The sequence below is a fragment of the Uloborus diversus genome, chromosome 3 (assembly GCF_026930045.1).
Source record: "Uloborus diversus isolate 005 chromosome 3, Udiv.v.3.1, whole genome shotgun sequence".
Classification (NCBI taxonomy): Eukaryota; Metazoa; Arthropoda; class Arachnida; order Araneae; family Uloboridae; genus Uloborus; species Uloborus diversus.
The window spans coordinates 185,014,120-185,026,134 of NC_072733.1; the positions used below are offsets into that span (position 1 = coordinate 185,014,120).

General features: G+C 36.3%; 1 protein-coding gene across 1 annotated transcript in view; it reads left to right on the top strand.

Annotated features, from left to right (window-relative positions):
* Positions 1 to 12,015, top strand: part of LOC129219085 (SCO-spondin-like) — a 47,226-nt gene that overhangs the window by 29,272 nt on the left and 5,939 nt on the right. Inside the window, exons 6-7 of the mRNA XM_054853404.1 lie at positions 9,704 to 9,838; positions 10,744 to 10,916. Coding sequence (XP_054709379.1) covers positions 9,704 to 9,838; positions 10,744 to 10,916 — 308 coding nt within the window. The remainder of the gene's footprint in view (positions 1 to 9,703; positions 9,839 to 10,743; positions 10,917 to 12,015) is intronic.

A 12,015-nucleotide genomic window follows, 5' to 3' on the forward strand; every position in this document is an offset into this window, starting at 1 on the left:
TTGATCAAAATTACGTTTTGTAATCGAATAGAAAATATTTCATTGGAAAAATATTTTATTTTTCACTTTGCCTCATGAAAAAAACAAGTAAAAATTTTGCACTTTTTTTTTTTTTTTTGAAGGCTAAAATTTACTGTCAAAAATAAAAAGTACTGTTTCAACACAAGTTTTATAATACAATTTTCTTTCCTTATGTTCAGTAATTTTCAAAACAAATTTCCGATTTGTTCATTTTGAAAAAACTCAGTCAACCATTTCACTTTGCCCCACATTCCCATACATTAAAAAAAAAATTATATAGAGAAACTACATACATAACAACTATTTATCGCCCGGTCTGCCAGGGCTGGTAAGGGACTGGGTGAAGTGGCGGGTGGTCAAAGATCGCAAATTTTCTGCAGAAAAACTGCAGATTTCTGCATGAAAAGTGCACTTTTTATAAAGGTAAAGCCTCGAATCTTTAAAATATCTGTAGAATTCTTTATGATTCCTGCAGATGTATTTCCACAGATAGTGTGAGAAAAAAGGCAGCACATTTGGCTTACCGTGTTGAAAACTAGGCATTTTGGGGCGAAAGAAAATGCGGTACTGATACGATTGCATCAGTTAAATTGATGTATTTACATCAGGTATTTTAGTTCTAGTTATGTCATGAGATTACGTATATGGGCGTGTAAGTACGTAGTACACGTATTTGGACGTGTTTCTTCCTGTTTTGCAAAATGACAAGGGGTGGTCTCTCAATAAGTGGGATGAGGAGGTCAGGTCGCATACTGCACTTTAAAAAAATTTTAAGAGGGAGGGAGAAGGGATGTAATTTCAAAATATTAAGGGCTCAACAGATAAGAAAAAAATTTTATGCTCCATGTAACTTTAAGGCTATACTTTTAGGCCTCGCTTTTTAGGCCTAATATTTAGGCCTAACACTTAGGATTAACTCTTAGGATTAACTCTTAGGCTTAAATCTAAGGCCTAGCATGTAGGCTTAATTTTTAGGCTTAGCTTTTAGGCTTTACTTTTAGGCCAAGCTTTTTAGGCTTTACTTTTAGGCCTAGCTTTTTGGGCTTAACACTTATTCCTAACTCTTAGGATTAGCTTTTTGGCCTTGATTTTAGGCTTAGTTTTAGGCTATCCTTTTAAGCCTAACACTTAGGCCTAACTTTTAGGCTTAATCTTTAGGCTTAGCTTTTAGGCCAAACATTTAGGCTTTACTTTTAGGCCTAACACTTAGGCGCATGTCAGAGGCTTAACTCTTAAACCTAACTCTTAAACATAACTCTTAATCCTAACTCTTAGGCGTAGTTTAAGGCTTAACTTTTAGGGTTTTACTTTTAGGCCCAGCTTTTTCGGCTTAACACTTAGGCTTAACTCTTAGAGCTAACAGAAAACGTAACACTAAGGCATAACTCTAGGGCCTAGCTTTTGAGTTTAGCTTTTAGGCTCTACTTTTAGGCCTAACACTGAGGCCCTACACTTATTATCAACACTGAGGCCTAACACAAAGCCTAACCCTTAGACCTAGATTTTTGATCTAGCTTTAGGCTTAGCTTTAAGGCTAATCTTTCAGACGTCACACTTAGGCCTAAGTCTAAGACCTAAATCTTAAGACTAACTCTTAGGCCTAACCTCTAGGCTTAAATCTTTAGGCTAAACTCTGAGGCCTATCTTTTAGGCTTAGCTTTTAGGTTTAATTTTAAGGATTTACTTTTGGAACTTACACTTAGGACAAAGACATAGACTTAACTTTAAGCCTTGCTTTCAGACTTAATTTTTAGGCTTAATTTTAGGCTTATCTTTTAGGCTTACCTTTCAGGCGAAATACTTAAGCCCGGCTCTTAGGCCTATTTTTTAGACTTAATTTGTAAGGTCAACATTTAGGCCGAACTTTTCCTGCTTAAAACTTAGGGCTAACAGTTAAGTCTAACGCGTAGGCCTTGCTTTTAGACTTAATTGTTTGGCTTAAATTTTGGCTTTACTTTTAGGCCTAATTCTTAGACCTAGCACTCAAGCCGAACACTAAGGCCTAACACTGTGGCCTAGCTTTCGGGCTTAGATTTTACGCTTCGCATTTTGCCTCAGCTTTAAGGTTCTACTTTTAGCCCAAAAACTTAGGACTATTAATTGAGCCTCAATCTTAGGCCTAGCATTTAGGCTTAATTTTTAGGCTTAGCTTTTAGGTTTTGCATTTTGGCTAAGCTTTTAGGCTTAATTTTACTTTTAAGAATAACACTTAGGACTAACACTCAGGTCTAACACTGGGGCCAAACTCTTAAACCTAACTCTTAGACCTCACTTTTTGGACCGGCATTTAGGCTTAGCTTTAAAGCTTATCTTTCAGGCTTACCACTTAGGCCTAACTCTCAGACCTAAATCTTAAGACTAACTCTTAGGCCTAGCTTTTGGGCATATTTTTTAAGCTTTACTTTTAGGCCCAGGTTTTTAGGCCGAATACTAAGGCCTAGCAATTAGGCCTAACTCTTTGGCATGGGTTTCCGGCTTCGCTTTAAGGCCTAGCATTTAGACTCAGCTTTTAGGCTTAACTTTGAGGCTTTACTTTTAGGTCTAACACTGAGGACTAACTCTGTGGTCTAAGTCCTAAACCTAACTCTTAAGCCTAACTTACTCTTAGACCTAGCTTTTAGGCTTAATTTTCAGACATAATTTTTAGGCTAAAATTTTAGGCTTGACTTTAAAACCTAACACTTTGGCCTAACATTTACGTCGAATACTGAAGCCTAAATCTTAAGACTAACTCTTAGTCCTATATTCTAAGCTTAGCTTTTAGGCCAAGCTTTTAGGCTTTATTTTAAGGATTTACTTTTAAAACTTACACTTAGGCTTAACTCTTAGTCCTTGCTTTTAAACTTAATTTTTAAGCTAAATTTTAGACTTAATTTTTAGGCTTAGCTTTTAGGCTTAACTCTTAGGCTTTACTTTTTCTCCAGCTTTTTAGGCGTAATACTTCGCGCTAGTACTTAGACCTAACACCAAGGCCTAACTCTGCGGCTTAGCTTTCGGGCTTAGGTTTTAGGCTTAATTTTTAGGTTTAGCTTTAAGGCTTTGCATTTAGGCTAAGCTTTTAGGGTTAACTTTTAGGCTTTATTTTTAGGCCTAACACTTAGGAATAACAATGAGGCCTAACTCTTAAACCTAGCTTCTTGGCTAAGCTTTATTGCTTACCTTTCAGGCCTACCACGTAAGTCTAACACTTAGTCCTATCTGTGAGTCCTAAATCTAAAGTCTATCTCTTAGGCCTAACTTTTACGTTTGGCTTTTAAACCTAACACTTAGGCCTATTATTTACGGCTAATACTAAGTCCTTCATCTTAAGCCTAACTCTAAGGCCTAGTTTTTATTCTTTATTTGTAAGCTCAATTTTTAGGCCTAGCTTTTTCGGCTTAAAATTCTCAGGCCTAGCTTTTCAGATTAATTTTTATGCTGAACTTTAACGCTTAATTTTTAGGCTTAGCTCTTAGGCTTTCCATTTAGGCTAAGCTTTTAGAGTTAACTTTCAGGCATTATTTTCAGGCCTAACACTTTGGACTAACGATGAGCCCTAACTCTTAGACCTAGCTTTTTGGCCTAGCTTTTAGGTTTAGCTTTATGGCTTCACTTTCATGCCTACCACGTAGGTCTAACACTTATGCCTATCTCTAAGGCCTAAAACTAAAGCCTGTCTCTTAGGCCTAAATTTTATTCTTAATTTATAGGCATAATTTTTAGGCCCAGCTTTTTCGGCCTAACACTTAGGCCTAACTCTTAGACCTAACAGTAACCGTAACACTAAAGCTTGACTCTTAAGCCTGGCTTTTGGGCTTAGTTTTTATGCTTTACATTTAGACTTAGATTTTCGGCGTTACTTTTAGGCCTAACACTGAGGCCCTGCCTTTAGGACTAACACCTAGGCCTAACACTGAAGCCTAACTCTTAGACCTAGCTTTTAGGCTTAGTTTTCAGACATAATTTTTAGGCTTGTCTTTTAAACCTATCACTTAGGCCCAACATTTACGTCTAATACTGAGGCCTAAATCTTATAACTAACCCTTAGGCCTAACTTCTAGGCTTAGCTTTTAGGCCAAGCTTTTAGGCTTAGTTTTAAGGATTTACTTTTCGAACTTACACTTAGGACTAACACTTAGGCTTAATTTTTAGGCTTAGTTTTAGACTTAACTCTTGGGCTTTACTTTTTACTAGTTTTTTAAGCGTAACACTTAGGCCTAGCACTAAGGCCTAACTCTTTTGCCTAGCTTTTAGGCTTAGTTTTAAAGCTTTGCGTTTCAGCTAAGCTTTTAGGGTTAACTTTTAGGGCTTTATTTTTAGGCCTAACACCTAGGAAAAACGATAAGGCCTAACACTTTGACCTAGTTTTGGCCTAGCTTTTAGGCTAAGCTTTATGCCTTACCTTTCAGGCATACCACGTAGGTATAACACTAATGCCTAACTGTGAGGCCTAATTCTAAAGCCTAACTTTTAGGCTTAATTTTTAGGCACAATTTTTAGGCTAAGCTTTTAGGCTCAGCTTTTAAGCCTGGCTTTTAAACCTAACACTTAGGCCTAACATTTATCCCTAATACTAAGGCTTTAATCTGAACCCTAACTCTTAGGCCTAGCTTTTCAGCTTAATTTTTAGGCTCAACTTTCAGGCTTAATTCTAACACCAAGAACTAACTCTTAGGCCTAACATTTAAAATTGACTCTTAGGCCTAACTCTAAAGCCTATATCTTAGGCCTAGCATTTTGGCTCAATTAACAGGCTCAATTTTTAGCTTGGCTTTTAGGCTTTGCTATTATAGGCTTAACTTTTAGGCATTACTTTTAGGCCTACATTTTCCGACGTAACACATAGGTCTAACACTTAGTCCTATGTCTCAGGCTTAGCGTTTAGGCCTAACACTTAGGCCTTTTTTAGGCTTAGCTTTTAGACCAAGCTTTTAGGCTTATTTTTAGGCCTAACACTTAAGCATATCTCTGAGGCCTAACTCTTAGATTTATCTTTTAAGCTTTACTTTTAGGCGCAGCTTCTTCCGCATAACATTTAGGCCTAACAGTTAAGCGTTACACTAAGGCGTAACTGTTAGGCCTAGCTTTAGGCCTTAGATTTTAGGCTTAACTTTTAAGCTTTACTTTTAGGACTATCATTTAGGACTAACACTTAGACCTAACTCTTAGACATCCTTTTGACCTAGCTTTTATTCATAGCTTGAAGGCTTATCTTTCAGGCACTTTGGCCTAACTCTAAGGCCTTAATCTCAAGCCTAACTCTTAGACCTTAGGCTTTAGGCTTGGCCTTTTAGGCTTGGATTTTAAACCTAACACTTAGGCCTAACATTTAAGCCTAATACTAAGGCCCAAACCTTAAACCGAACTCTTAGGCCTAGCTTTTAGGCTTAATTTTTAGGCTCAACTTTTAAGCTCAATTTTTAGGCTTAGCTTTTAGGCTTAACTTAGGCTTAAATTTAAGGTCTAGCCTTAAGGCCAAACTCTAAGGCTTAGCGTTTAGGATTAATTTTTAGCCTAAGCATTTAGGCTTTATTTTTAGGCCTAGCTGTTTAGGCTTAACACTTAGTCATAACTCTTAGGCCTAAAAGGTAAGCCTAGAAACTAAGCATTAACAGTTAGGACAAGCTCTCAGCTTTTGGCATAATTTTTAGGCTTAGATTTTAGGCTTAGCTTTGAGGCCAAGCTTTTAGGCTTAACTTTAAGGCTTTACTTTTAGGCCTAACACTTAGGCATATCTCTGAGTCCTAAATCTTAATTCTAACTCTAGGCCTTAGTCCTAGGCTTAGCTTTTAGGCTTACCTTTAGACATAGCTTTTTCGGCTTAACACTTAGTCCTAACAGTTAAGCGTAACACTAAGGCATAACTCTTAGGCCTTAGTGTTACGGCCTAGTTTACTTTTAGGCTGTACGTTTAGGCCTAACACTTTGGTCTAACCCTGAGTCCTAATTCTTATTAGATTTAGCTTTTTGGCTTAGCTTTAATTCTTATATTTCAGGCCTAACACTTTGACTTCAAAAAGGCGCTTTAAATTTTAGTAGCGCAGTGTGCTCTATGCAACCCTCCACACCTACTTTTAGCTACCCCTTACCAACTAACTCATTTAAACATCTTGAGATCTCGATTCAAAATAATCGAGTTGTCGATCGCTCGAGATATCAATTGCAATTGCTCGAGTTCTTGGTTTCAAAAGACCTCGATTATCAATCGCTCGAGTTCTCGATTTCAAAAGATCTCGATGAGCAATCAATCGATTATCAGAAGTACTCGATTCTCGAGATCTTGATTATCAAAAGATCTCGATTATGCCCATCACTAGTGACTAACTTTAGAATTAATACAGAGCTTTAAACGTGTGACAAAATTTTCGACTTTGGCCGCAACTCACTTACTGATATTTTATCCTACGCTTTGCATAAGGATTTCTTTTGGGATGCCAAAGTTTTATGAGGTTTAGCACACACCTTTGTCTCCACGATGGATCAAACAGAATAATCCATTGGGTTCAAATCTGGGGAATACGGTTGCCATTCTTGAGCTCCAATGAAGTCCGGAAAATGTGTCTTGCACCAATCTTGAGTGCCTTTAGCTCTGTGTGCAGGTGTGGAATCTTGTTGGAAGGTCCATCTTTTGTTTCTAAAGAACTTTTGCGACCAGGGTAAGACAACATCTTCCAAAATGCGTTTTGCAATATTTTTCTCGTGTAATATTTTCCAACTAGCACATATCCCACCCCAAAAAATTTTATTGGGATCGTTGACGCAGTTCGACAGTGCAGGAAGGTCCTGGGACAAGGTTGTGTGCTAAACTTCCTAAAACTTTGGCATCCCTATAGAAATCCTTATGCAAGGGATGGGAGAAAATATGAGAAAGTGAGTTGCAGCCCAGAGCCGAAAGTTTTGTGACACGTTTAAAGTTCTGTATTAATCCTAGAGGTAGCCACTTTGAAAATTTGTAAATATATTAGACGAAATAATGTATAAATATTTATTTTGAAGTTTGGTCGTAATATTTTCATTAGCATTAAAGTTAGGTGTATTGGGGGTATCCAAGTTATTTCTTGTCACCCTGTATAATACAGAATCTTGGATGTTACTAAATAATGCTCAAAATTTACATTTCCTTTTAACATTTCACAGAGAAAAAAAGTCACTTTTATTCCATTTGTTCATTTATTATTATTAGGTTAGTACAACTTCGATTTAGCGATTGTCAAGGGACTGAAAAAAGTTTTCGTTAAATTAAGGACATCGTTAAACAGAGGAGCATAGACAGTTAATATAGTCAAATCCGAACCAGTGAAATGTATTATTCAATTGCGGAAATCGTTAAATCGGGTATTGTTAAAGCGAAGTTGTACTGTATTTCAATTTCTTTAGACTGAAAATTTTTGTTTATTCTATTACTAAAATTAAGTTGGTGGCTCCCATTTCTGGAAAACTGGTTGAGACAATGTGCTCCGACGAGGAAAATTTTTGAGAATTAAGCATCTAAAGAGTCTCAAGTGAATTGGGGTATGGTATTGGTATATGATTGGGGTATTAATAAATATAAAACACAAAACATTTTTTAACTTCATCATTTAATGATCGCATGAAGCACTTCAGTTTTCACACAAGCATCTTCATTTTTCTTTCATTAAAAGCATGATATTTCTTAAGAAAGATATTTTTAATAAAAACTGAAATTTTATGAACTTCATTCTTGTAAAAAGGGGGTAAAAATCCATTTGGAGAGAGTCGAAAAGAGCTCCCATTCAAATTTAAGAGCCTGGGCTTGATTTAGCTAAACGGAATTTCTTCCTCACTGCCGCATACTTTCAAGGAAGCATAAGGTTAACCTGCAAGTTAGGAAACATTACAACTTTAGTAGGGTTGTGGGCTCTTGGAATAGCTTACCGGTAGAGGCTGTAATGAGCAAGAGGGAAGATAGCATTAAGAGGGTCATTGATCATCATTGGGGGTTGAGGACTAATAAACTGACTAGGACCAGCCTAGCTAGGCTAAGAGCCTTTTGCTGGTCGTCACATTTGTATTTGTATAAGAATAAATGATAAAACTGGGTGCGATGTAGAAGCTGGTTAGGAGAAGCAATCTTACCACTCAGCTATAGTCACCTCATTCTCATTTCAACCACCTGCGCTAGGGTGTCCCCCCCCCCCCAAAAAAAATGAATGTCCGATTTTTCATGTCGCACACCCTCTTATATTTTTCCTTTTAGGTCAAAACAATTGTAAAATAAGTTTCATTCAATTTGAACAACGGCAACCCGTGCTGACTTGCACCAGAAAGTGCAAACCAGCCCTATGTACTAGTCGAATAAATTTTTTTATATATTTTTTTGGAAGTTCAAAATTTTACGTTATAAAAACGTTGCCCCTATAGCCTCCCATGTACCACAAAAATATTTATCCAAATTAAAAAATATTTAGGCATCCAGCAGGAAGCCTAAAATTTATAATTTTCTTCAAAAAATTGATTTTTTCGATTTATCTCTAATAAAAAAAAAACTAACACAATTTTAAATCAACATTTGCAAATGAATAGTAAAAAAATGTATTTTAAATGAAAAATTTAATTGAATTAATTGAAAAAAAAATCCATATTTTTAGTACTATATTGGAGACTTAAATATTGCAAGAGAGCAAAAATTTCTATTTTACGCTAATTATCGACTTTACTGTTTATTTTTCAGCTTGATAACTTCTTCCTTGAAATTTACCTTACATTTTTTAAAAAATCTATAGGAAAAAAAAATCAATTTTTCGAAAAATATTAAATTTTACGCCTTCTGATGGACACTTAAATATTTTTTGATTTGGATCAATATTTTTGTGGTTTAGTGGGGCTATAAGGGCAACGTTTTTATCAACATAAAATTTCGAACTTCGAAAAAATATCTTTTTTTCGATTCGACCTAGTACTAGTACATAACGTTGGTTTTCACTTTCAGGCGCAAGTCGGCACGGGTTGCCGTTGTTGAAATGATACGAAACTTTGTTTACAATTGTTTTGACCTTAAAGGAAAAACATAAGAGGACGTGCGACTTGAAAAATCGACTTTCGTTTTTTAAGACACCCTAACGTTACAGCAGAATATTACGATGCTTTGGACTTTTAATCCTGTCGCTTTTTTCTTTTTTTTTGGGGGGGGGGGCAATCACGATTGTTTATTGTTGTAGATGTTGCTTAGATTTTATTTTTCTGTATTCATAATGGAAACTAGTCTGGTTTACGGTCCTTCGCGAGCATGTTCCATCTTCAGGACGCCCATGTGCCCCTCAAAATCGACTTTGTTTATTCCCGATCCTGTTCACTTACGCAACCCACTTTATGGACATCCAGTCCCTGGCATTCATTTGAATTTTGACCTCCTCTTGAATTTAAATTATGTTTTTGCGGTTATGATTGCGATAAGAGCCATTTGTAGAAACGAGAAACCCAATGAGTGATTGTGAAAAACATAGTTTGAATTCAAAAAATCAAAATTCAAATAAATGCTAAGAGCTGGATGCTGGAGGTTTTTTTTTTTTTCACAAATGGGGGTATCCTTGGTGACACCCCCTCCCCCCTCGTCTATGCCCAGAAGTATGGTTCTGGGTTGATTTCTAATTCATTTCATTCGGTTGCCATCTTGAAACTATGTGGTTCCCCCTAAATAACGATATTTATAGATAAACATCAGTGCTTACTCTTGTGATTTTAGCTGTCAACTGCAGGGAAAACGAAGAGTACACTCAATGTGTTAATCCTTGTAATGACTGCGAGAACAAAGGGAAATGTCAATACTCTTGTGAAGCAGGATGCGACTGTAAAAAGGGTTTCTACCGAGATGAGTATGGTGAATGCATACCAGCTGAATTCTGTGGTACTGGAGGCAAGTAACAATATTTTTACTCAGTTTTCCATATTAAAAACAAAAGAGCTGAAAGGGCTCTATTCCAAAAAAAAATCAGTTGCATTCTGCAGGGTTGCCAACTGCTCCGCTAAAATAGCGAAACTCCGCCGCTTCGCAAAAAAGTTATTTTGCTCCGCATTTCCTAGCCGAGCGTTTTCAAGCATGACCCAGTGTACAAAGCTGTTTTTTTTTTTTTTTTGCTAGAGCTTAAAATGATTATCAAAACTCAAAAACTATGTTAGAAAAGTGGTTTTAGTTTTTTTTTTTTTTTTTTATCGAACTTTATGCAAAATACAGAGCTGCGTCGCAAAATTTCAAAATGCTCCTCAAAATCAACACAGATGCTTCTCAAATTATTTCTGTAAGGTTGGCAACCCTGCATATTGTTATAGCTTCAGATTGACAAAATTTCTTCCTCAAACTGTCTGTCTCTAGTAGCAGAACTTCTATGCAGAGACGGTTTGAGGGATAAGTTATAACGTCAATCCGAAGCAGACTTAGCAGACTGCTACTAATTTTTTCCCCTGAAGTAAGGCCAAGTGAAAATGCAAAGATAAGAAATCTTCAGCAATTACGGATCAAAGGAAACAAATACTGGTTTGGTAACTAAAAATATATTTATTTCAAAACCTCTTACACACAGGATATGATTCTTACAGAAAGTGAATTATTATGTAATTAATTTTTACTCTCTAGCTTTAAAAATTATGCTTAGACATAATTGAACTAGATGGTTTTGTGACATGATAGTAAACTTTCTGCACTCTCCTAAAGTCTTTTCTTCTCACAATTGTTCAATCTTTTAACTTCAACAATAGCATAAAATGACATTGCTTCATTACTTTTAGACATTTGTAAACAGCATGAGGAATATTTACTATGTGGAAGTGCTTGCCCTCAGACTTGCGAAAATTATCGTCAACGGATAATTTGTACACAGCAGTGCCTTAGAGGATGTTTTTGCAAAGCTGGGTATGTTAGAGCCTTAAATGGAACTTGTGTGTTGCCAAGAGACTGCCCTGTTGGTAAGTGAGATAAATTTAATATAAAAGTAACTTAACAATAATTGGGCCATTTTACGGAAAACTCATTTTGTCCCGCACGTGACGAGGGGGGGGGGGGCAAAATGAGTCCCGCTCAAATTGTCCCGCTTATAACGAGCGAGTTCAAAATATTCATGAACAAATTTTTTATGCCCAACAAATTACAAACTGTGTGTGATTTCTTAAGCAAAAAAATTCGTTAAACTGTCACGTGCGGGACAAGGGGTTGACTTTTCCCTGAGATGGCTCTGTTGTGCTCGAAGTGAACCAGATAGTAGTACATACAACAGCAATCTAGAAATTTGGTGAAATTCCTTTTTCATTAGGGATGTCGACAAAATGAAATGAATTGGCAGAATAACGGGAACTTATAAATCGATAAAGAATCTTGAGTACTTGATCTGCATTGGACTATGCTAAATTGATTCAATTATGATTCATTAAAACAATAACTTAAATAGTTTTGGCACTAATTAACTAACACAAATTCTTTTACCATTTTTACTGCAATTTGAATGCTGATTTATGAAATTTAATTTTGAATAGTGAGAAAGAAGTTATGGATTCAATAAGGCTAAATAGGGAAGTTTTCGATTTTTCAATTTTATTTTTATATGATAGAGTAACATGTATGAACATCATAGGTGAAAAAATTTTTGCGATACGATAAGTAGTTTTTTTTTAAATAAATTTTTAAAGTTCAAGCGCTTGTGACGTCAAATGGCGTAGGAAGTGACGTCATACACTCTTCCGATAGGGGAGAAGCCGAAGGAAGTGCATTCGACTTCGAAGACGAAAGTAAAAGGCTGATCTCGTCGCATTTAACTCCTCGCGTTTCTGGAACATTAAACCTCTCATCTTCTCGGAAATATTCGAATATCATCATTGATGTTAGTTGAGGAAGATTATTTAGATTGTGCTTTAACTAATCTGGGCTCCATAGTGTGTTCAAAAAGATTATTGAATTTCTAAAAAATAAAAATATCAGCGCGCTCAAAATGTCCCTAGCGAAAACAAGGGATCTTTGACGGAAGGCTGCCCATTAGCGCCCTGTGACGTAGGCTCTTGACGTTTCAG